We start from the raw sequence: 22,472 nt of genomic DNA on the forward strand, positions 1-22,472 counted from the left end.
GCCAGAACCCTTTTCTTTGATTCATCTAGGTTAAGAGGCGCACCCAAACTATCACAAAACTGCTAAATTACACACAAAACCTCGCGCACACACTTTTAAGGCAAAAGCCTTTAATGCCTCATCGTTGGTGGTGGTGAAAACATTTATTTGGAAGGAACAAGAGGTATGTTTGCATCAGCCCGTAAGGGACCGATCCTTGCAAGCACTGGGTGGAGGTCCCTAATTTGGGACCCCAGTGGCGGTAGCCGCCGCCCGGGTGCGCCAGACTAAGTCTTGATGGGCCTGTAAGTCGTGGCAGCCGAGCAGGGCCGCCTCCCAGTCCTCCCGGGCTGGGTTAGGGATGGGGGGAATGGCCGGGTCGGAGGGGCAGGCCCACACCATGTGATAGGTGTCAGAAGACACCGCACTACAGTGCGGCCATCGTTGTCGACAGAAGGCTGTCAGCCGAAGCTTGTCAGCAGAGGTGTCACGATTTTAACGGGTGTCCACCGAGTTATGCGAGACAGTTACTGCGCAATTTCCTTTCCTGAAATACAATTTTCATTTTCTCCATTACGGCCCCTCTTTCCCTTTCTTCTTTCACTCCGACTTCCTCCCTTCCTGTACGGTGGGTGGTGGTGGTGGTGAAAATATTTATTAAGAATGAACAGGAGGTATGTTTGGATTAGCCCGTAAGGGACCGATCCTTACAAACACTAGGTGGAGGTCCCTAGTATGAGACCCCAGTGGCGGTGGCTGCCGCCCGGGCGCGCCCGACTAAGGCTTGTTGGGCCTGTAAGTCGTGGCAGCCGAGCAGGGTCGCCTCCCAGTCCTCCCGGGTTGGGTTGGGGATGGGGGGAATGGCGGGGTTGGAGGGGCAGGCCCACACCATGTGATAGGTGTCAGAAGACACTGCACTACAGTGTGGGCAGCTGCCGCTAAAGGAGGGGTCAAATGTTTTAGCGCTGCCGGGCACAGCAATTTATTGATGAGAAGGCGGAGAAGGAGCCGGTCATCCGCCTTCTTCAGGCCTTTACATGGGCTAGGGTAAAGGCGATGACAATTTTGATAATAGGTTGTAATATCTTTGAATGTATAGACCGGATTAAAATCGGGTTCCTGATCGGGTGGGGAGGAGAAAACAGCCCGGTGAGAGAGCGCGCGGGCGGCTGCGTCTGCTGCCTCGTTTCCTGCCAACCCCTGATGAGTAGGGGCCCAATAAGGTAACGGTGTGCGGGGTCCGTATCCCGTATGCAATTTTGGTAGATTCGATAGGCTAGGAAGGGAGTGCAGCCTTGTTCGACGTTCGGACAGGAACCTCGCGAGTCGGTGATTATGTATTTTGAATCGGAATGTGAGGCCGCGAGAGCAATCGGGACCTCTACTGCATGTGTTACACTGCTGGCTCGGAAGGTGAGGCCGTTAACTGTGTTGCTGTTGTGAACCACCGCGACCGTGTACCATCCCCAGTGGTGACGAGCGGAGGCGTCCACGTAGCATACACCTGTTTTGTTGCCATAATGACGGGCTAGCGCTTCCGCTCGTGCCAGGCGCCGACCTAATTATGGTCTTCGTGTGACATGTTTGCTGGAAGAGGCCGCACGTGGAGGGCACGTCTCCACAGTTCTGGGATGCGAAACCTGTCTTCCATTGGAGGGGTGTGTCAAGCAAGAAGTCATTAATCAGTAATTATTCATTAATTAGCAATTTGTCATTACTTAGTAAATAGTCATTAATTGCGTGTGACGTCATGGAGTGGTGACGTCACTAGTGCCACAGTGGCAGCTGCTGCTGCTGCTGCTGCTGCTGAAAGTAGTGCGGAAAACGCTTTCGGCTCTACCGCCTCTACGCACTTTAGACAAAGTGCCCTGAATTTTTTTTTGTTCAGAGAAAAAGAGTGTGCTCGACCACTGAGGATTGTTCGTTCGAAATCTTTAAAGAGAAGATTTGCGAATTTTGTGGCAAACAAGCGGAAAAAGAATAAAATAAAACCAAGAACAGTGACCGTGTCTGCAAAATGATATGCAGAGAGAAACTCAGGCCGCTGAAGGGACCTATAAACGCTATCGCGTCGTATCCTTACGGCGCAGCTTAAATATACAACTTCTATACGGCGTCCTGAACGACTGGTGTATGGGCCGGGAATAGCGTTACGTCCTACGTAATGCGCCGTAAAGAAACCTTGCAATGAAAATGTTTTGTAGCTGAAGCAACACTACGCTAGGTGTGAGTGATTTCGCGGAGCCCCGTAGAGCCCCAACTGCGCATGCGCGAGAAGTGGGTGACGTCAGAGCAGTGCGGAGCCGCCGCCGACTCCTCCGCTGCGCGGGTGACTCAGAGGTGCCGCCGCCGCTGGGATTGCCCCGCCGTTGCTTCCGCAATTCTGCTCGAGATGGCCATTGGTCAAACCACAGCCAATTTTTTTATAGCTTTATCACATATAGGCATCTTGTTCATCTATGTGTTACTATGTGTTACGCTGGCACTATTTAAAAATCTTAGTAATTACCAGTAATTCACTTCTGCAGTGGGCATAACTTAAAGATAGAGGTTGGACATTTTGGTTTAAACCGGAAAAAAGTGATAAAAGCTGACCAAATTCAATTTTATAAATCAGGCTTTAACTCAAGGTCATCTTGGCATAAACGTCGCTGCTACCTAGCAGAAGCTAGACTCATTTAAAGAAGAAAATTAACAAAATTAAGAAGCTAGGGGCTTGATGACACGAAGTACCTTTGTATTAAATAGCGCTATTGTGTGCTTAGGGGCATTGCTCCACTGCCAAGCAAGCCTCCGCGAACTGGGAGGCTACACATCGTCGCCAAACGCAGTCTTCTAATGCAGCGTTGTTCAGGGTCATTATCCGCCTAGGACAGTTACTTGGTTAAGCGGGTGTCTCTACTTCGTGTATCGACCCTCGACATCACGTGTGAGTCACGAAAAAGTGTCATGTTCTGAGTACCGTACGCTTAAAGAGAAAAGTCTACAACAGCTGTATCTTACCGGTACTCACCTATGGAGCAGAAACGTGGAGGCTAACTAAGAGGGTTCAGCTTAAGTTAAGGTCAACGCAGCGAGCTATGGAAAGAAAAATGATAGGTGTAACGTTAGAGATCGGAAGCGGGCGGAGTGGGTGACAGAACGAACGTGGGTTAATGACATCCTAGCCGAAACCAAGAGGAAGAAATGGGCTTGGGCAGGGCATGTAATGCGAAGGCAAGATAACTAGTGCTCCTTACGGGTAACGGAGTGGATTCCAAGAGAAGGCAAACGTAGCAGGGGGCGGCAGAAAGTTAGGTGGGCAGAGGAGATTAAGAAGTTTGCGGGGATACGGTGGCCACAACTGGCAAAGGACAGGGTTAATTGGAAAGACATGGGAGAGGCCTTTGCCCTGCAGTAGGAGATGTCAGGCTGGTGATGATGCTGACGGTTAAATGGCAGCTCCATCATTGACGTCTGCATGTCGACCACGTGATGCCTCGCCTATTCTTCGTTCACTCCCATCTTCCTCCCTTCCCTTATGGTGACGTTCAGGTGTCCACCGAGATATGCCATACAGATACATTTCCTTCCCTCAAAAACCAATTTACCGTCGAGCAAGGCGTAGAGCCGAACAGGCGATGGCGTTCTGTAGACTCCCTGGCAACGTTTCAAGACGCTGTCGCGTTCCACTCAGTGACACAAGCAGCAAAACTGCGCTTATGGCCTTCGCCTCACTGCACTTTAGGTCAACAAAGCGCCCCCCCCCCCCCCCCCCTGAATTTTTTTATTGCGAAAGCAATATTGCTAGCACTTTTCTGACAACGGCTGCCACGTGACAGCGTGACGTCACAACCAGAGGAGAGCAGGGGCCCCAACTCGTCTCTTCGGCCGTAGTCGTTCCTTCGCTCGGCGCGGCTGCCACCACGTGACGGCCTCCTCGGCCCGCCGCGTGAGGGCGCTCGCTAGGAGAGGATACACGGGGCTAGGGTGCCTCGATGCGCGCGCGCTCCGTTGAGGGTGAAGACAACTGCGTCGTCTGCTACGGCGGCCGCCATTGCCATGCCCACTTCAAAGGCGCGGGGCGTGCGCCAACAGGCTTTGTGCACTTCCTGCTGCAAAAGCGCGCTTGTCTTCGCGATCAAAAGAAAACACAACTGCGTTTCGCGCCTTTTCTAATGAAGTGGCAACAGAATAGGCTTGTAAGGGACAACTGTCCAAATATTTTAGGATTTGGACGGTCGTTTCTCCTCGCACACGACGACTCGGGTGCTGGATTGGAAAGAGTTCATAGAGCGCACTAGGAACCTAACTGCAGGATTAAAATAAATAATAACAGCAATATCGTAAGCAGGTAGATTGCATTCAATCACTCAATTGTTCAAATAATTAAGAACGCTCCAATAAGTGATAGTAGGTACCAAGAAAAGCCTATGCAGAATGCACTGAAGAAGTGAAGCTTTATTTTCGCATGGATGACTAATCGACCAAATTCACTTTTCATCAGCTGTTATAAAATTTTTAGGAGAGTACAACTAATTTTATTTGTAACAAGCTCAGGGGCACAATTATGCCATGTGTACTATAAGCGGCTTTCCGCGCATCTCATATCGAGCAATGAATTCAGGAAGGTGGCATCACCGATGTGAGCTGCAGTCGGCAGACTGTTACGGCTGTCGCTAAACGTTTTAATGCGAGTGCAGCTCTCGCATTCCTTGGCTCGTTGTGCGAAAAGCCCGCCGTCGCCGTGGCAGGAATGCGTGCCAGGAATGCGCGGCAGGGCTCCCTCCCTGCAATTAACCCAGGGGGGGGGGGGGTTATGACGAGTGTATTGTCACCGCGTGGGTGAGAATGCACAAGTTTAAACCTGTCGGCATGGTGAAGGAAGGAGCGAGCAGACACGGGAATATTCCTGCAGCTACCGAGTGCATTAAAAGGAAAATCCCCGCGGCCAACATCAGCTGGCCTTCAGTTTTCGGAGAGCGAGGTTGCGGTGCTATGCCGTCTTCACCATCTGAAGTTCAATCACTCGCGTCCACATCATTACGCGAGACAGCAAAGTGTGGCCGTAGGCGGCAGAGCATGGTCGTCTCGCTTTGTCGCGACCTCATAATCAGCAACTTTCAGAACCTCGCAAAAATTATGTAGCCGCACTAAACATTGCAGTAGCATTTCGCCGCAACCCTACATTCAGCGACAAGTAACGCTCTCGCATTTATACATCACAAGGATTGCTTAAGTGCCCCCATAATCGAAATGGACTACACTTTTCCTTTACTTTACTATGAAGGAGAATTGTTTGCGCCATTGTGAAGAGATTTCATGTTCATTGTTTCAAGTTAAAATGCAGTCAGTGAGTCAGAACAGCAAGCGCACCAAAAACAGGCCTCAAACTTTTTTCAGCGAGAAAGTCTCATTCAAAGGAAAATACTCGAACAACGCCCTTTTTTTTCTTTTTTGCAGTCCATCTCGTCGAGTGAATGCGGGCATTTTTGTTTACGTAGAAGGTGCGGAACTTTCCGGGCAGTGATACTTGTTCTGTGAGCAATTTAATTTGCTCCCAAATTCGCCACACAATCCCTGTGCACCAAGCTGCTAATCCCCAGCGGCACTTAATTTCAGAGCGATAATATTTACATTTCCCTGTTCAGACCTTCCACACGTTCTCTCAATAAAAATAAATTGCGTACCTCAACGGCACGCACATGCGAATCCTATGGCGTACGAAGGAAAGTTTTACTCATGCTGCAAATGCACGATGTGTTTGTCTGCTGCCGCTTGTCGCGCTTGGTATTTACTGTCCAAAGCAGCCTTCTCTTGGGGTCCCTCGGGAACTGAAATATTCTCCATCCATTTCTGGAGTGGTTGGTGCACTGCGGCACACAACAACCCGGCATTTTTCGATGTGCGCCGGTCAGCACCAAGAGAAAAGGCGACAAAGCGAACGCACGTGTTACGGCCGCCGCGCCGCCGCGAGAAAGGGCATGAAAATGGCCGCCGATGGACTGTCACGGCCGGCGAGGCGGCACTCGCCCTCCCAAAGGGTGACTCCACCCTAGAGGGGGCGCGCGCGCATCGAGGCACCCTACACGGGGCGCCGCAGGCGCGCTCCGCTTAGTCCTGTCTGAGGAGCTGTACAAGGCGTCGCTGGAGCGGCGTGCTGCTGCGCGCAAACGCCGGCGCCGTGCCGAGGCAGCTGGCATTGGCCGAGGAGACAGATGAAGAAAGAGAAGGCAAGAGCGGTTGGCTAAGCAACGCGCCTATGCCGCAGAACGGCGAGCCCGGCGGCGTTCTACAAGTTATCTTTCTTTCAGTCGCAACAACAAGGCATCGCACCGAACGGGTGGTGGCGTTCCTCCCTTCCTTTACGGTGCGGTTAGGGTGTCCACCGGGATGACAGAATTACTGCGCCATTTCCTTTCCTCAAAAAGCCTGTAGCCACGCGTGAGCTGTAGACGCGGCGCACTGTGTTCCTTCAGTTGGAGGCGCTGCGCGCTTTCGCAACCTACCAGGCTTAACCAAAGCTAAGCCCCCGCCATTTGTCTTCCTTTTACATAGGCCTATTCTAGAATTTTGATTTCAATGCCGCACATTTGTTTCAAGTTGGGGGCGTATTTACTGTAGCACACTGTGGTCACCTTGCATTTCGCTTTTTCTAGATTGTGCCGCTTTGCTGTGACACGTGTTCCTTGCAGGTGAATAAAAGCAATTCATTCGAAGTTAGCGAACTGCATCATATCTGAACGGTCGTTTGCGATGGCTTACGGGACGCGAAATTCCTCTATATCAATTTCCACAGCTCTTCTAACAGCACTACAGTTGGCTTGATTGGATCGCGGACCAGACCTTACCCATGAAGGCGAAATTCTAGAGGCCCGTGTGCTGTGCGATGTCAGTGTACGTTAAAAAATTACCGACGATTACGTTACTTCCTAATGCGAAATTTGAGCGCAGCAAATAAGCTGTTTCACCTTTTCGATAGATTGAGGCAAAGAAATCGAGCAACACATATATGCGCTATCACAGAATTTTTAGAGCGCAGCTCTTTGGCGTCCGTTCCTGGGTTTCGCGTCGTCGTCGGCGTCGGCCTCGTAACCAGCTCCGCCCCCCTTTCATCCCCCCAGCACTATCGGCGTCAGCGGCATCAGTCAGTCGCTGCTATCTCTTCCCTCCTCCCTCTATCGTGTTGTCCGCTTGCTGCGCGCGCTTCTGCCCCCATCGTTTGCCGCTGGGTGTACACGCCGCCCCCCTCCCCCCTGTTCCTGCGAGACTCCGGTTGTCAAAGCACCGGCTCGAACTTAATTCCTTTCTTCGCTCCTCCTCCAATACAACCCCTGTGCGGTGGCAATCAGAGAGCCAGATCGGTGGCGGCGGATCTGTATATGTGCACCGCCCGAGCCGAAATTGCGAATACGTGTGAAAAAAAAAAATTCTGTGATAGCGCATACATGTGTTGCTCGATTTCTTTGCCTCAATCTATCGAAAAGGTCAAACAGCTTATTTGCTGCGCTCAAATTTCGCATTAGGAAGTAACGTAATCGTCGGTATTTTTTTTTATTTTTCGCAGGAAGAGGGGGGAGGCGGGCGGCGTGTACACCCAGCGGCAAACGATGGGGGCAAAAGCGCGCAGCAAGCGGACAACACGATAAAGGGAGGAGGGAAGAGATAGCAGCGACTGACTGATGCCGCTGACGCCGATAGTGAGTCAACCCCAGCTGCGGAGTTGGTTTCAGGGACAACGCCGCCGATGCCGACACAAACAATATGATACCCTCGCTTCCGCAGCGCTAAGAACCAGGTCTAGCCGTGGGAAGGTGGTCACGTATTCGTCGACGTGCCGGGGCCTAGGTGAAATAACCGGCACGTCGGCAACTGAAGAGCACCCTATCCGCCACACAAGAACAGGGGGGGGGGACCCTTTCGTCCTCTTTCTGCATGGCGGCGACGGTGTTCTATGCAGTCACGTTATCTTGACTCTCTAGCGGCGTCAGCGGCATCCAGCGGTATCAGTCGGTCGCTGCTAGCGCTGGGGGGATGAAAGGGGGGCGGAGCTAGTTACGAGGCCGACGACAACGCCGACGACGACGCGAAACCCAGGAACGGACGCCAAAGAGCTGCGCTCTAAAAACCCTTTCGAAATTTCCGGAGCCCTTCACTACGGCGTCCCTCATAGCCCGAGTTGCTTCGGGACGATCAACCACAACAAACAATAAACAAGCAACAAACAATCTTTAGCGAATTTTATCTTCGCAATCCTTACCAAATCCTTGCGTAATCCTTAGTGCCTTGGCTAACGATAAGGAACCTGGCGCATCAGAAAAACACGTTTAGCGGAAGGGAAATTTGATGTAATCCCCTCAAAGCTCGTGGTACTTCAGAGCTCCCACTTCCGAGCCATGTTTGCCTGCACTGCTAGTACTACATTGCACTTCGCGTACAAATTATACTGGACAGCAGATTCATCCACATACGCCTGGTAAGGAAACACATCACCTCTCGTTCTTTCCGCGAAGCTCAGCTCACAAAGAGGGGCCACTAGCATTTCGTTTCTTATTGAAATTTTGGAATGTTTTAGCCATGCCACCACGGCTGTGAGGAATGCGGTAGCGTGTGGTAATATGGACTAACACTGCCATCGGATGAATGAGCTGGCATCCGATGGCAGTCGCATTCCATTCTTTCATCCGTCTCAAGTTCTCTATTTAAAGGCACCAACTTCAAAGCGTAGTTTTGAAAACTTCATCACTGTCTAAAACACATGAAAAGGCTAAATCGAAAACGTGAAGAGGCTAAATATATAAAAACGTTGCGAGCGCCACCCTGTATTCAGGGTATACCTGTCCTGTAGCTTTAAGAGGTTGAGGTTGGCGAATGCTACAGGTTGGATTAATCTAGTGATCAGTCTGTGGGCATCCATTACTGGTTTTAAGCTGAGGTGATAGTAACTGGTCGCCTAGAATCGTGGCTTCAGTCGAACATCCCAAGATTGCTGAAAAAATGACACTAAAGATTCAAAGACAGGACGTCTGGATTTGAAACGAAGAAATTTATTTAATTGATATACATGAAAATATAGAGAAAGGTACGACTGCTTGCTCACAGAAAGGTATGCTGCTGCTCATTTGTGGCTTTGGCTGTCTTTGATATCTGCGTTGCTACTATTATGGATTCAGTACTCATCAATTTCTGCCCATTATACTCTATGCGACGTGCAGGAGACTGCTTCAGGCAGTCCCCTATACATGCTCAGTTTACCGTCTGTTTTTATGTACCTAGACCACACGTCCACAACTCGAAAGCATAAAGGCCTTTGTAGAAATGTGGCGCTCGTAATATGTTATCCTGACGCTTAGCACATGTAGCTCTCGCTTGGGGAAACTCGTACTGGAAGAGTTACGCACTATGACATCGCAACGGGTGGAGGTGGGTTCATAGTCGTATATCGCTATAATCTTGCGGTCACACCTTAATCGTCACAGGGACACCTTAATCGTCACAGGGACACCTTAATCGTCACAGGGACACCTTAATCGTCACAGGGACACCTTAATCGTCACAGGGACACCTTAATCGTCACAGGGACACCTTAATCGTCACAGGGACACCAAAGCGAAAGACTTGCAGAGAATTGGGAGAACGTGGTTTGAGTAACCTGAGCACGAGCATGAGCAGCAACCCCAACCGGTAATTAACAGTGCTAAATACACAAAATATTTCCAATACATTGCTCCATGACGGAATGTCACATGCAGAATCCTCCGGTGACCTCTAGTGCGGCGCCCGTCACGAAAGAACTTGTGTTGGGCGAACAAAGGAACTTGATCGTTTCGGCAATCTCACGGGGCTGAGCAGACCTCCTAAGAGGCGTCATGTTGTCGTTCATCACCTTGTACTCTGGGGGCCACGTGGCAGTCATAGGGGTATCCGTCCAGGCGGGCATCACGGCGTTGCAGCGAATGCCTTGCGGAGCTAGTTCCTGGGCCGCCGTCTTGGTGAGGGCCAGGATGCCGGCCTTCGCAGCCACGTATGCGCTGCTCTGGGAAGCGCCGGTCTTGGCAATGATGCTGGACACATTTACGATGGCGGCGCCCCCTTCTGGCAAAACGTTCCCAGGCCTGGTCATCTGACGGCTGGCTTCACGTGTCATCAGGAAAGTTCCCTGCATTGACATATGAAATCAAAATGACAAAATTAGATTTCGACGGCACCACAGGTAGACTAAGTTTCGAGAGTTTATTTCATTGTTCAGTGCTCGAAACGGTGTCCTCGACGACTGTTAGCGCAGTCGAAACAAGTAGAGTGGAGCTCACTTATAACTGACCTGACGGTCACGCAAATTCTGTTTGTAATATCCGATGTGCATATTAAGTGGACTATCGGTATTACAACCATGAATATTACGTACGCCAGAAGTGGCGCTTATTAAAAGCTGCGTTACGTGCCTCTATACTTGTTCAAAGCAAAAACCAAACGCGATGCTTTCTAGGCTCTCCAGGGTGGTCATATTCTCATAATTCGCCGACCCCCTGGCTGCCAACAAGCAACCTTAGGGACGAGAAATAACTGATCGAGACTGGAGCGTCCCCGGAAGCTGGTGGCAGGTCGGCCACATTAATCAGATTCGTAGCGGTAACGGAGAGCTCTTACTTCGCGGAGTGCTCTTACTTCGTCAGAGAACACTGCTTTGGCAAGTGGTCGTCCGCAAATCTACACTACCGCATTGCCACAAATCTACACGCATCTGAACACGTGCGTTTTCGATAGCTTCATCTATCGTTCGTGGGCCCAGTGCCATGATGATGTGTTCTCCTTTGAGCGGGGTGTTGCTCAGTACAAGCCACGAAGCCATCATGACAGGACAGGTGGCAAAACCGAAAACAACCAGGCCAAACACACGATAGTTTGGGTGCCGGGACATACCGACATTACGGGAATTAAGGAGGCGGATAGGATAGCTCGAGGGAACGCAACAAACCGAGCATGCAACAATCCCGACCCCGCTGAGGAACCTGAGCCGGTAGCCCAAAGCTATATAGACATTCTTAACTACTACAGAGGGATCAGACGAAAATACCGGCCCCCACACAAACAACTCTATAGAGAAGACGCCGTAGCATGGCAGTTACAAACGGGAACATTCCCGTGCCTAAACATCCTAAGTAAAATCTACCCCACACAGTACAAGAGCGAGTGCCCGTGGTGTGGAGACAAACCAACCCTATACCATACCACATGGGCTTGCCAGAAAATAGACGAGCTACCCATAATTGAAAACCCGAGTGCGGAACAGTGGGAGAGGATGCTATCCAGCGACATCCTGAAAGTCCAACAAGGACAAGTAAGACGTGCACGCAGGGCAGCTACCCTCAGCGGAGCCCTGGACTAGGGGAACCGACCCTGATGATAAGATCGAAGACTCCATCTGAAGCCGCAAAAAAATATTGTTAGTTAGTTATATTGATTTTTATGGCGCAAAAGCAACTGAGGCTATGCTGCGCCAAACACAAGGTTAGAGTTTTTGTTAATGGTGAAGCTTTTTAAAAATACTTAGAGTTTGTTTAAAACGTTGGCTTCCTTGAGAAACCTAAAAATACATGAAATGTCAACCAGTGCTCGATCACCTAAGAGTAGCATGGGGTGTAATGGGATGCTTTCCCTGTAAAATGTTGTGAAATATTTCTTAGTTCTTCTAATTTTATGCATGAAATTAAAATGTGGTTCACTGTGAGTTCAGCACCATACATTTCACAGAGAGGTTTGTTTTGTTTGGCTAGCAGAAAGTTGTGCGTGAGGTGGGTGTGTCCAATGCGGAGCCGACATAAAATAACTTCGGTAAAACGTTCTTGATGCCTACATGATTGCCATTCCCCTAAAATTGGTTTCACAGAATGTAATTTGTTGTTTACGTGATCTTGCCACGCGGCCTGCCACTTATTTCTGAGTTTACTGTTGATAAACTTTAAGCAATCCCTATGCGGTATGCTCACTTGTTTTATTTGGCCATTCCGGGCTTGTGCAGCGCATACATCTGCTTTTTCATTACCTACGATTCCAACATGGCTAGGAACCCAGCAGAATTTAATGTTATGTTTTTGTTTTGTGATTTTAACGATGTTATGTATGATGTTACCTATTATGGGTTCAGCAGCATTTCTGGAGTGCAGTGCTTTGAGCATACTCAGGGAATCGGTGTAAATGATGCTATTTTTGATATTCTCTCTTACTATTTTTTCCGCAGCTACAAAGATGGCATAACACTCAGCAGTAAAAACCGATGCGAATTCTGGTAGTCGCATTATCTGTTTGTTTTTTCCTTGGATTACAGCACTTCCAACGTGACTTTCTGTTTTTGAGCCATCGGTATAAAATTCAATGTAAGTGTCATACTTTTCTTGTAGTGCAAAGAATTCCTATAATATGTACTCATTTGGCGTTCGCTTTTTATCTAAATGTGTCATTGTGAGGTCACATACTGAAGGCAGGCTGTACCATGGTGGTAAATATTCATTCCTTTGTGCAATATTCCGTAGGGCATCTAGTACTGTTAGCTCTTCACATTTATCTTCAAAGCGCAGCAGTAATGGTCTGATAGAATGTGGTTTGTTGATGAATAATCTTTTAGATGGGCACTTGGTGACAACTGGATGGCAGAGATGTTTCGTAAGAGAACGGATTTTTAAGACGTATGAGCATGTAAGGGCGATTCTTCGATCCTCAAGAGCGGCTTCATTAGTTTCAACGTAAAGGCTAACTACTGGTGATGTTCTGTATGCTCCAGATGATAGGCGCAGAGCAAGATTATGAATGGGGTCTAATCTTTTTAAGTAGGATGCTCTTGCCGAACCATATACTATGCACCCGTAGTCCAGCTTGGAGCGCACCAGAGAGCGATATATTTGTAAAAGGCTTGCTCTATCGGACCCCCACCGCTTCCGTGAGAGAACTTTTAAGATATTGAGGGCTTGAGAAGCTTTCTTTTTAAGGTTGTTAATATGTGGTAGAAATGTGAGTTTCTTGTCGAAAGTTACGCCTAGAAATTTGTGTTCTAGTTTAATTGGTAGCGCAGTGTGATTCAAGTATAGATTGGGATCGACCTGTAGGCCTCGTCGCAATGAAAAAAGAACAGCTACTGTTTTTTGAGGAGAAAATTTAAACCCATTTATGTCTGCCCAAGCACCTAGTTTATTTAGTGTGATTTGTATTTGTCTCTCACAGGTTGATATGCTAGAGGACGTGCATGCTATTTGTAGGTCATCTACATAGACTGAATACATTATGGACTTGGGTATTACTTTAGCTAAGCAATTCATTTTTACTATGAAGAGTGTCGTGCTTAGAATGCACCCCTGGGGTACGCCGTTCTCTTGGGTGAAAGTCATGGAGAGAGTTGCTCCTAGGCGGACTCGGAATGTGCGGTTAGCCAGGAAGTCGTTCAAGCAGTTCAACATCCTGCCGCGGATACCTAGCTCTGCTAGGTCACGGAGGATGCCGAACTTACACGTAGTATCGTAGGCCTTCTCCAAGTCGAAGAAGACCCCAATACAGTGCTGCTTGTGGATGAACGCCTCCCGGATGGTGTTTTCTAGACGGACAAGGTGATCTGTGGTCGAGCATCCTTTTTTGAACCCACATTGGTGTGTATCTAATAGTTGCCGAGATTCAAGTATGAAGGTCAATCTAATGTTTATTACACTTTCAAAAGATTTAGCAATGCAGCTGGTGAGGGCTATTGGTCTGTAACTGCTAGGACTTGTTGGTGGTTTTCCGGGTTTGAGAAAAGGTATTATGACTGCTTTTTTCCACTCGTCAGGTATATTTCCAGTTATCCAGATTTTATTAAAGAATTTTAACAGTGCCTCTACAGCAGCCTCGGAGAGATGTGCAAGCATAGCGTAATGCACGTTGTCTGGTCCCGGTGCTGTCTTTCTGCCAGAAGATAGTACCTTATTTAATTCTTGTAGTGTGAGAGGCTGGTTATAATCCTCATGAACACCTGCTCCAGATGGAAATTTTTGTTCTTCAGCTATTGCTTTGTGTTTCTGAAATGTGTTTGTGTAGTTGGATGAGCTTGAGATCTCAGCAAAATGCTCGCCCAGTATGTTGGCCTGTTCTTCTAAAGATGTTTGTGTCCCGGGTGCCGTCAAGAGAGGAAGTGTGAAAGGGGTATGGTCGCCAGTAAATTTACGAACTTTTCCCCACATTTTCTTTGATGTTATTGAACTATTTATTGAGGAGACATATTTCTTCCAAGAGGTTTTGTCTGCATTTCTTCGCACATACCGCGCTCTGGCTTTTGCCTTCTTAAAGGTGAGTAGGTTCTCTGCAGTGGGATATCGACGCAGAGCGCTCCAGGCTTTGTTTTGTTGTTTTTTTGCTAATGTGCATTCTTTTGTCCACCACACTTTGTGTTTCTTTTGTGCAAGTCCTGTTGTTTGTGGTATAGCGAGTGTTGCGGCCGATATTATGCATTCAGTAAACTTCTCATTAATTTCATCTGTGCTAAGGTCGTCACAAAATTCCTTTTCCAGAGTGGCACTTTTTGTAAAAAGTGACCAGTCGGCGAGCTGAATTTTCCAGCGCCGTGGCCTTGTGGGGATGATTGGAGTGGACGATGAGAGCCTGATGACGGTAGGTAAGTGATCGCTGCCCATGGGGTCATTTAAAACATCCCATTTAAAATCGTTAAAAAGTAATGGTGATGCGAAAGCTAAATCGAGAGAGCTCATTTTTGCTGAGCTTGGACAGCAATATGTGGCTTTTCCCGTATTTAAAAGACAGACATTATTGGAAAGTATAAAACCTTCGATTGTTTGGCCTCTAGAGTCACAGCGTTCGCTTCCCCAAAACGGAGAGTGAGCGTTAAAATCGCCAACTACCAGGAATGGCTCCGGCAGTTCATCGATCAGGCCTTCTAGATCTTGGCATGTTAATGTGATGTGTGGGGGAAGATATACAGAACATATTGTTATGGTTTTGTAGCTGATGACGCTAACCGCAACCGCCTCAAGTTTTGTTTTCAGTTTGATTTCTTGAGCCGGGACGCCGCTTTGGATGATGATTGCGACGCCTCCCGAGAGTCTATTTGCATGTTCGCGATCACGCCTAAAAGTTGTATAATGTTTTAAGATATTTGAATGTTGTGGACCAAGATTGGTCTCCTGGAGACATAGGGCTAGAGGCATCACTGACCCTAGAATATGAGTTATATCACTGTAGTTCCTCAACATTCCTCTACAGTTCCATTGAATTATGAAAGCCATCTTAGTTTTGTGTTTGTACTGATTGAAAAGCTAGATCAAGTTGTTTATGGCCCCGTGACTCGGGGCCTGTCTTTTTTTGACCGATCCAGGGAGCTCCGCCGACCATCCGACGTGGACGGTGAGGGGCTGCCCGGGGTCGTGTCCATCGCCTCTGCAGAGGCACTGGACGACCGTGCAGGAGGCACATTGATTTTTGAGTTAGACCTCGACCTGTGGGAAGAGGTCTTTGGGCCCGCCGACCCGGGGGTCTGCGTCCCCTCCTTTGGGGTAGGCGGAGTAGCGTGAGCTACTCCACCAGACGGCGCGGATGGCCCCGCCCCAGGCTCACTACGTGTGACCTGGACAGGTGCCGAAGCCTGGTGTGGTGCGCCGCGCCCACGCACCACATCGGCGAAGTTTGTTTTTGCAGTGAAGGAGAATTTGTTTGTCTGAGCGTATTGCCTTCGTGCTTCTTTGAAAGAAATGTTTTTGAGTAGTCTTGAGAGTAATAACTTCTTTTTCTTTTTTCCATGAAGGACAAGCTCTGGAGTAGGCAGCATGGTCTCCTTCACAGTTTGCACACCGTGGGTTAGCAACACATTCTTCGGATTGGTGGTCCTTCGAAGAGCATTTTGCGCAAGTTTTGCGGCCGCGACAACTCTGTGAGCCGTGGCCAAACCTCTGTCAGTTGAAACATCTGCGTGGGTTGGGAATATACGGTCTTACATTTATTTTCAGGTAGCCTACTTCAATGGATTCGGGCAATGTGCTCAAGTTGAATGTCAAGATCAGGTGTTTGGTGTCCACTTCTTTGCCATCCTTCCGGATCTTGATCCGGTGGACATCTATAACTTCTTGGTCAGTAAGTCCTTCGAGCATTTACTTTTCAGAAAGGTGGACAAAATCTATTTCAGAGATGACGCCTCGTACAGTATTCAGAGACCGATGTGGGGTCACAGAGACAGGGATGTCCCCAATGGATACAATTGTTGCAACTTTTGAGTGTTGTATGCTGTCGCGCAGTTCAAGAAGTAAGTCGCCACTGGCCATTTTTGACACCTTGTAGCCAAGGCCTAAGGCATCCGTCAAGCGTTTTGAGACTTGGAATGGGGATATTATCCTTGCTTGCGTTTCTTCTGTTTTGCTATGGATGACGTGAAATTTTGGAAATGATACTTTTCTTTTTTGAAAAAAGTCGTCTGCTTCGGTCCGCCCTCTCTTGAGAGAGCGATCAAGTTTTGAAAGGGGGGGAGCCATAAAAAATTGAGGTTTTTCGGTCATGGTGCCAGCCACCCACCATGGAGCCCAACAGGGGGACGCGACAGGAACTTGAAAGCAAGTCCTGCCCACGCCAGCTGTACACCTTAACTATAACCTAATATGACTCAACTCAGGGTAGTTGGTCACACACGGTTAACCCTCGCCGCCAGGAAAGAAGGAAAAAACAAAGAAGAGAGGAGGATACAGGAAAGTTGTAAGAAAGGAAATAGGAAAGTGAAAGATAGAGGGGAGGACAGGAAAAGGCGACTGCCGATTTCCTCCGGTCGGGTCAGGCAGGAGGTGCCGTCTACAGGAAGCTGGGGCCAAAGTGGTGTGTTGCCTCCGCCGAGGGGCCTTAAGGGTCCAAACGCTCGGCATCGGCTCAACCACCAGGATTCCAATTTCCCCGGACACGGCGATGCCACGCACGGCTAAGCGCGGATGCTCGGGTCCGTGGTGACGCATTGTTCACCATCATGCCCCTGCGGGGATGTCCCTGCGGATGCTCGGGTTAACCCCGTGGTGTCGCCACTCACCAACGTCTGCATGCTGCAGACGCCTCCCTGCGGGGAAAAAAAAAATATTGTAAAATAGACCAAATAAACGTTTTCCACCACCATCGTGGGCCCACGCAGCGATGAAGGTAGCACGGCGCTCGCAGCACAGAACGTTTCAACTGCACTTTCCGCTCTCTGATGTTGCCTGCACGTGGTAGCAACAAAAAAACGTGGAGCCTACTGGGCATGCTATGCATACCGCGAGACCAGCATGACGTGAACTGAAATCGCTGTTGCTAGCTGACCTCCGAGCATGCGCAGTAGCTTCGCTGTTGACGATGCAGCTTTGGTTGATTTGCCCAGCCGGAGAACAGGCGAGCACAAAGCCAATCGGCGCCCCCCATTTGACCCCAGCGCTTACTGGAAGCGCGAGTTCTCCAACTTGGAGGGGGGGGAGAGTATATGACTCCTCGTTCGCTATAACCGAATGGTGCGGCCAGAGTTGGTCGCTGTATCTGAGACGAATGACCATTCTCCTAATGAGTACTTTGACAGTGACCCTGTATTTTCTCCTCTTCCCGTTCTCCAGTGCAGAGTAGCAGGCCAGATATTCATTTTTGCGGCCAACCTCTCTCCCTTTCACGTCAATAAACCCCCCCCCCCTCTCTCTCTCTCGACGGTAGCACCGCAATCCTTCGTAATAACCGAGCGTTTGTTATATCTGCGGTCTTTGTAAGGGGGCTAGACTGTAGACTAAAATTTCGGAGCTCTAAGGTTCCGTTAGCGCAAGCCGCATTCGGGGGTAGCCATATTATAACCGTGCAGCCTCCGTAACTGCCACGTCTGGAAAAGCGCAAGGCAATAATTCTAGTCTTGAGCACGCCACAAATGCGTTCCGAACTGTGTTCTTAAATCAAGATTAAGTAGGGTCATCTCCGTCTAGTGAAGTACTAACAAAAAGGGGGAGCGGGGCAGATCTTACCGTAGACAGACAGATCTGGAAGTGTAGGCGCGGTAATTTGCGCTGACAGTTTAAAAGACGATACGTCGACGTGCTTGCATCTCACCCTGAGATTGACACCGACGACGTCATCGAAGAGCTCGTCGCTGGTGTCGACGAGAGGAGCCGTACGGATAATGCCGGCGCAGTTGACGAGGATGCTGAGTGGCAGAGGAATCTCCTTAACGAGGTTGAAGAAGCGTTGCACGGATGTGGAACAGCGTACGTCCACAAACAGGGCAAAGTGAGTCGTGTCACCTGCGCAGCACGAGCCGAAAAACATTGGCGTTCATTTGCTGTCTGGAGACATGTTCAAGCAGCTGTAGCCATTAGTCTTTACGGCGAAGTCACCTTAGCCTTCAGCGCGATGCACATGAGGTGGTCCCAGCTGCCGCTGCGCAATTAACCATTGGCTACTACTACAACGCTCGAGCACACCGGTGCACAATTGCAGCAACATTCTTCCTTTATCATATTTTTCTTCGGTTTTAACATTACCAGCTTAAATCTGTATACTGTAAGACGAAGGTCCCAACTGCGCCTGTCGCAGCCACTTTATCTCCGTTAACATGCAGACGCCATCCGCCCACCTGACTCTTGCTATGTTTGCTTTCTCGTGCAATCCGCTGCCTTAGCCATATCTTACGGCTGCCAATTTCGTGGCCTTTTCAACTAACTTTTGTTTAAATATCTACGTAACCGTACCTAAGTTGTATCACTCAACAAAATTACAAGCCATAAATTAAAGAACTAAAATAGGCTTTCCGAAGGGTTGAAATTAAGTGCAGCTTGTCTACATCGTACGTACATCAGGAAAGTAAAGACCGAAAGTAGGTTATAAAAATAGTCACTTCATGCCACTTTCTTTTAGGTGGGTAAAGTTCTTGCTATGATGTAACGAATGTAGAGTAGGTGGCATAAAGGTGAGGAGGAAGAAGCGTTGTCAGAGTAGGAGCGTAAAGATGGCCGCCGGAATTCGGATATGCACCAAAGAAGAACAACATACTGTTACTGGAGTCGTGACCAGTGAAGGCGTAGAAATGTGCTGCAGAAATGTTTTGGCATTTATGCTTTTATGCTTAAGACTTTGGCAGCTACGAGCGAAGTAAAGAAAACCCACAGACGGGGGGGGGGGGGGGGGGGGGGGGATGTGTGAGAACAACGTACCTCGGCTGGATCAAGGGGATGGAGTTCTGACGACGTAGAGGTTTGGCGCTGTCTAAGCGTTAATAAATCAAAATCTCCGAGTTACTGTAGATAAAATTACTAGAGTTGTAACCAGAAGGCATGGCTCAGGATGTTTAATTATTCTCAAGATGTGCTCCAGTTAGAGAAAACGTCATCAGGATTGATGCCACAGCAGTTGACAGCATAGCTTAACAGTGACGTGAAGACGTCTGAAGAACTTAAGTGGGGCTTTGAAAAAGGTGATCTGCCTACTGGACTTGTCAGTGGGGAGAAAACATGGGTCCATTGCCAAATTAAGGAAACAGATGAAGAGCATGGACTGTTCTCATTCTTAATCCCCGAAAGCCAGAACAGGTTCGGGCACAGCTGTCTGCATAGAAGGTGGGGAACACTCACTATGAAGTGCTTATTGAGAGGTGCTGAAGGACCACCCAAGACGTGCAATAGACACAAAGCGACGTAAACTTCTATCTATGCATGGAATTTTGCAGCATGACAACGCTGACCCTCTTACTTCCTGTGCAATAGTTAATGAGCTGCATCGCGTTTGCCAACTACACAGCAAGTATGATCGCTGACGGCCCTTGCGGCTGCCTCCCCTGTGGGTGTTGCGGTTTCTACGGTCGTGAATTACTTTCTGTGGGTTGTAAGCGGAAACGAATCGGAGTAAGTTCCACCCAACTGCAGTCCACCACCTGATGGCTACAGCTGTCTGCATGAGCTGCACGCATAATAATGAGCACGCATCAGCTTGTCGACCACTTTCCTCGCGAAAAACCCTGCCTTGGGTGGCGGCGCCTCAAGTACTGCGTGTATGATGGCCACCGCTGGGAAACCTTTCTTTAATCAGCAGAGTGAGATGTGATGGTGCATACATGTGCTGAAGAACATCTGAGAAGTACAAGATCTAAAAGCATATCCCTCTTTCCACTGCGCAAAAAACATAGAAGACCACGCGCTCCCATAGCGCTTCACACGTTGAAGACGCGCATGCAGATGCGTGTTTGCATGAGTGCGTATTAATAATAAAGAAATAAACATCGTGCTACTTCACAATGCCCGCAGCCTGCCCAAACTGTAGTCGATTCGACAGCCGAGCGAGAACGAAACCGCTTTACTGCCCGAGTTGCAAGCACACATCGGGAACGCCGTTGAAAGCTCGCGGTTCTGAACTGGCTGCGTACAACGGCTACACTTAGCCTAGGAGCACAAAATGCGAGACTAAATACTCAGAGTTCGTGTTTGCGACTAACCTTACTCTCAGTCGTCTGTTTTGGGCTGCTTTAATCACGAGACTCCGTAGTGTCTATGCTCTCTGCACCAATTTCTTCGTATCACGTCATTCACCACTTCACAAATCTTCAAGTCGCGGCGCCACGTGTGCCTCGCTTTAACGTAATTTTGTTGTCTTATAAAAACGTTGGTTTCGGTAAAAATGACATTTGCTATCAGGCGCCCCAGCCTATAAGTTTGTAGTGCTCCTGTAAGGCACTAATTTATTGAGCACCGAAGCAAAGGTGACGCCAAAAAGGGGAGGGGGGCTAGGTGCTGATCGTCGGTTTGACTTTATATCTGGATCGCCGCTCTTAAAAAAAAAAAAAAAAGGTGGCACGTGCAACCTTTGTGCAGTGCTAGTGGCAGCAACATTCGTACAGACACGATCACGCTTGTCCAGAGCACTCGAGCTGTGGCCTGTGGACCGAAAGTGGCCTAATTTTGATGCAGGCAGCGGTTTTGATAGGCAATATTGATGCTCAAGCACTGCTATAAAGCCACGCGAAAGATAACAAAAGCGCAGTGCTCACAACAAATCAACTACGATAAGCATTCATGCTATTTGTTTCTCAGCACAGCGCTCCAAGACAAGCCAGCTAACCTGTGTTCATCGAGGGGACTCGAAGGGGGCGGCAAAGAAAGGCTTTACGCAATGACATCGAACGCGCATTTCTCTATTTTCTGCGTTTGTAACCTGCTTCGTGCCTTGCCCAGGCAGTAACCCTCTGATTTCTGGCCATTCTTCAAATACCCTGAAACCTCGTAAACGCACTCCCGTTTTATTCCCAACTGTAAACTGTAGGCCGAAAACTCCCGGAATAGAACATTGCTGTACGACTTGAACAGTTTTGTGGAGCACCCGCTTTAGCACTACTGCGATTTCAGCGGAAAATAAAATTGACCCGCCTAAATTTTCAAGTCATATTTCTTTAATCTTATTAAAGGTGGTTACATAAATAACGTCTTACATGAGGACTCAAGGTGTGCGAATGCACGGGACTTCCTAAGTATGTTCATCGGTATCTGCAGAGCCAGGCTACGGTATTGCAGTTGCTCTTTTAGGTTTGATTATTGGGGTTTAACGTCCCAAATCAACTAAGGCTATGAGGGACGCCGTAGTGAAGAGCTTCGGAATTTTCGACCACCTGGGGCTCTTCAACGTGCACTGACATCGCTCAGCACACGGGCCTCTAGAATTTCGCCTTCATCGAAATTCGGCCGCTGCGGTCGGGATCGAACCCGCGTCTTTCGGGTCAGCAGCCGAGCGCCGTAACCACTGAGCCACCGCGGCGGGGGTATTGCAGTTGCGGACTAATTATTAGCGTTCAACATTTCCTAATTGAATTCCAAAAATCATAAAATTGAAGTACACGAATTGCAATTAGTATTCAGAAGCCACACAAAAGTTAACGAAAGACATATAGAACAGAAGTTAAACACCGACGCCTTGAAGCTTTGCTCGAGCGCACCCACGCCTTGCTTCATTCAACTGACGTTAGTTACTGACATTTGTGCGCTAAAAGTGCACCTTTAAAGGAGCTTACCTGGTAGCGAGTCGGCCACGCTTTTCGCACCGTCCAGCTGTCTGTCAGCGACGACCAGGGTGGCTCCATCGGCGGCCAGAGCGCGGCACACAGCCGCCCCAATGCCGCTTGCTCCTCCCGTGACCACAGCGAGCCGTCTGTTGAGAGCCATTTCTGTCGCACGCTTCAGCCAGCTACTGGGCGGGGCAAGCGTAACCCTTTATATACGCGGAGTCACTTTTATCGTACTATCGCGATGAAAAGAAACGCGAACAGCGGAAAGCGTGGCCTTCCGCACAATCATCACAGCCCAGCGCCGGCCCGCTAGTACAAGGATCCGTGCGATATGCCTTGGCTGTCGTTAGGTGAATCGGCGCTTTCAGTCGGCGCCGCCGTGGCCCTAGAATCTTGTTCCGGCCGGCGATATCGCACCGCGTGTGTCTTCCGAGTGCCCGGAGGGAAAGAAAAGAATGCACTGTTACCTTACAACTGCGCACACTCAAATGCTGTGATGAGAGAAATTGTACTGAAT

At 49.0% G+C, this 22,472-nt stretch overlaps 1 protein-coding gene across 2 annotated transcripts; it reads right to left on the reverse strand.

The window, feature by feature from the left end:
- Positions 1 to 9,045: 9,045 nt before the first annotated feature.
- On the reverse strand, positions 9,046 to 22,236 carry LOC149340633 ((3R)-3-hydroxyacyl-CoA dehydrogenase-like). Of its 2 annotated transcripts, XR_016283871.1 has the most exons (4): positions 21,962 to 22,236; positions 18,022 to 18,212; positions 9,464 to 10,117; positions 9,046 to 9,423 (listed from the first exon to the last, which is right to left on the reverse strand). XR_016283871.1 is itself a non-coding variant. In XM_089551308.1 (3 exons), the coding sequence occupies exons 1-3, from the start codon at positions 22,110 to 22,112 to the stop codon at positions 9,701 to 9,703; spliced, it is 759 nt and encodes a 252-aa protein (XP_089407434.1). In that variant the 5' UTR covers positions 22,113 to 22,236; the 3' UTR covers positions 9,046 to 9,700. The 2 variants fall into 2 exon arrangements, 1 of the variants encoding a protein (XP_089407434.1); XM_089551308.1 differs by having other exon boundaries at positions 9,046 to 10,117.
- Positions 22,237 to 22,472: the final 236 nt, after the last annotated feature.

Source organism: Amblyomma mixtum, chromosome 6 (genome assembly GCF_055824585.1).
Source record: "Amblyomma mixtum isolate Tamu chromosome 6, ASM5582458v1, whole genome shotgun sequence".
NCBI classification, from domain to species: Eukaryota; Metazoa; Arthropoda; class Arachnida; order Ixodida; family Ixodidae; genus Amblyomma; species Amblyomma mixtum.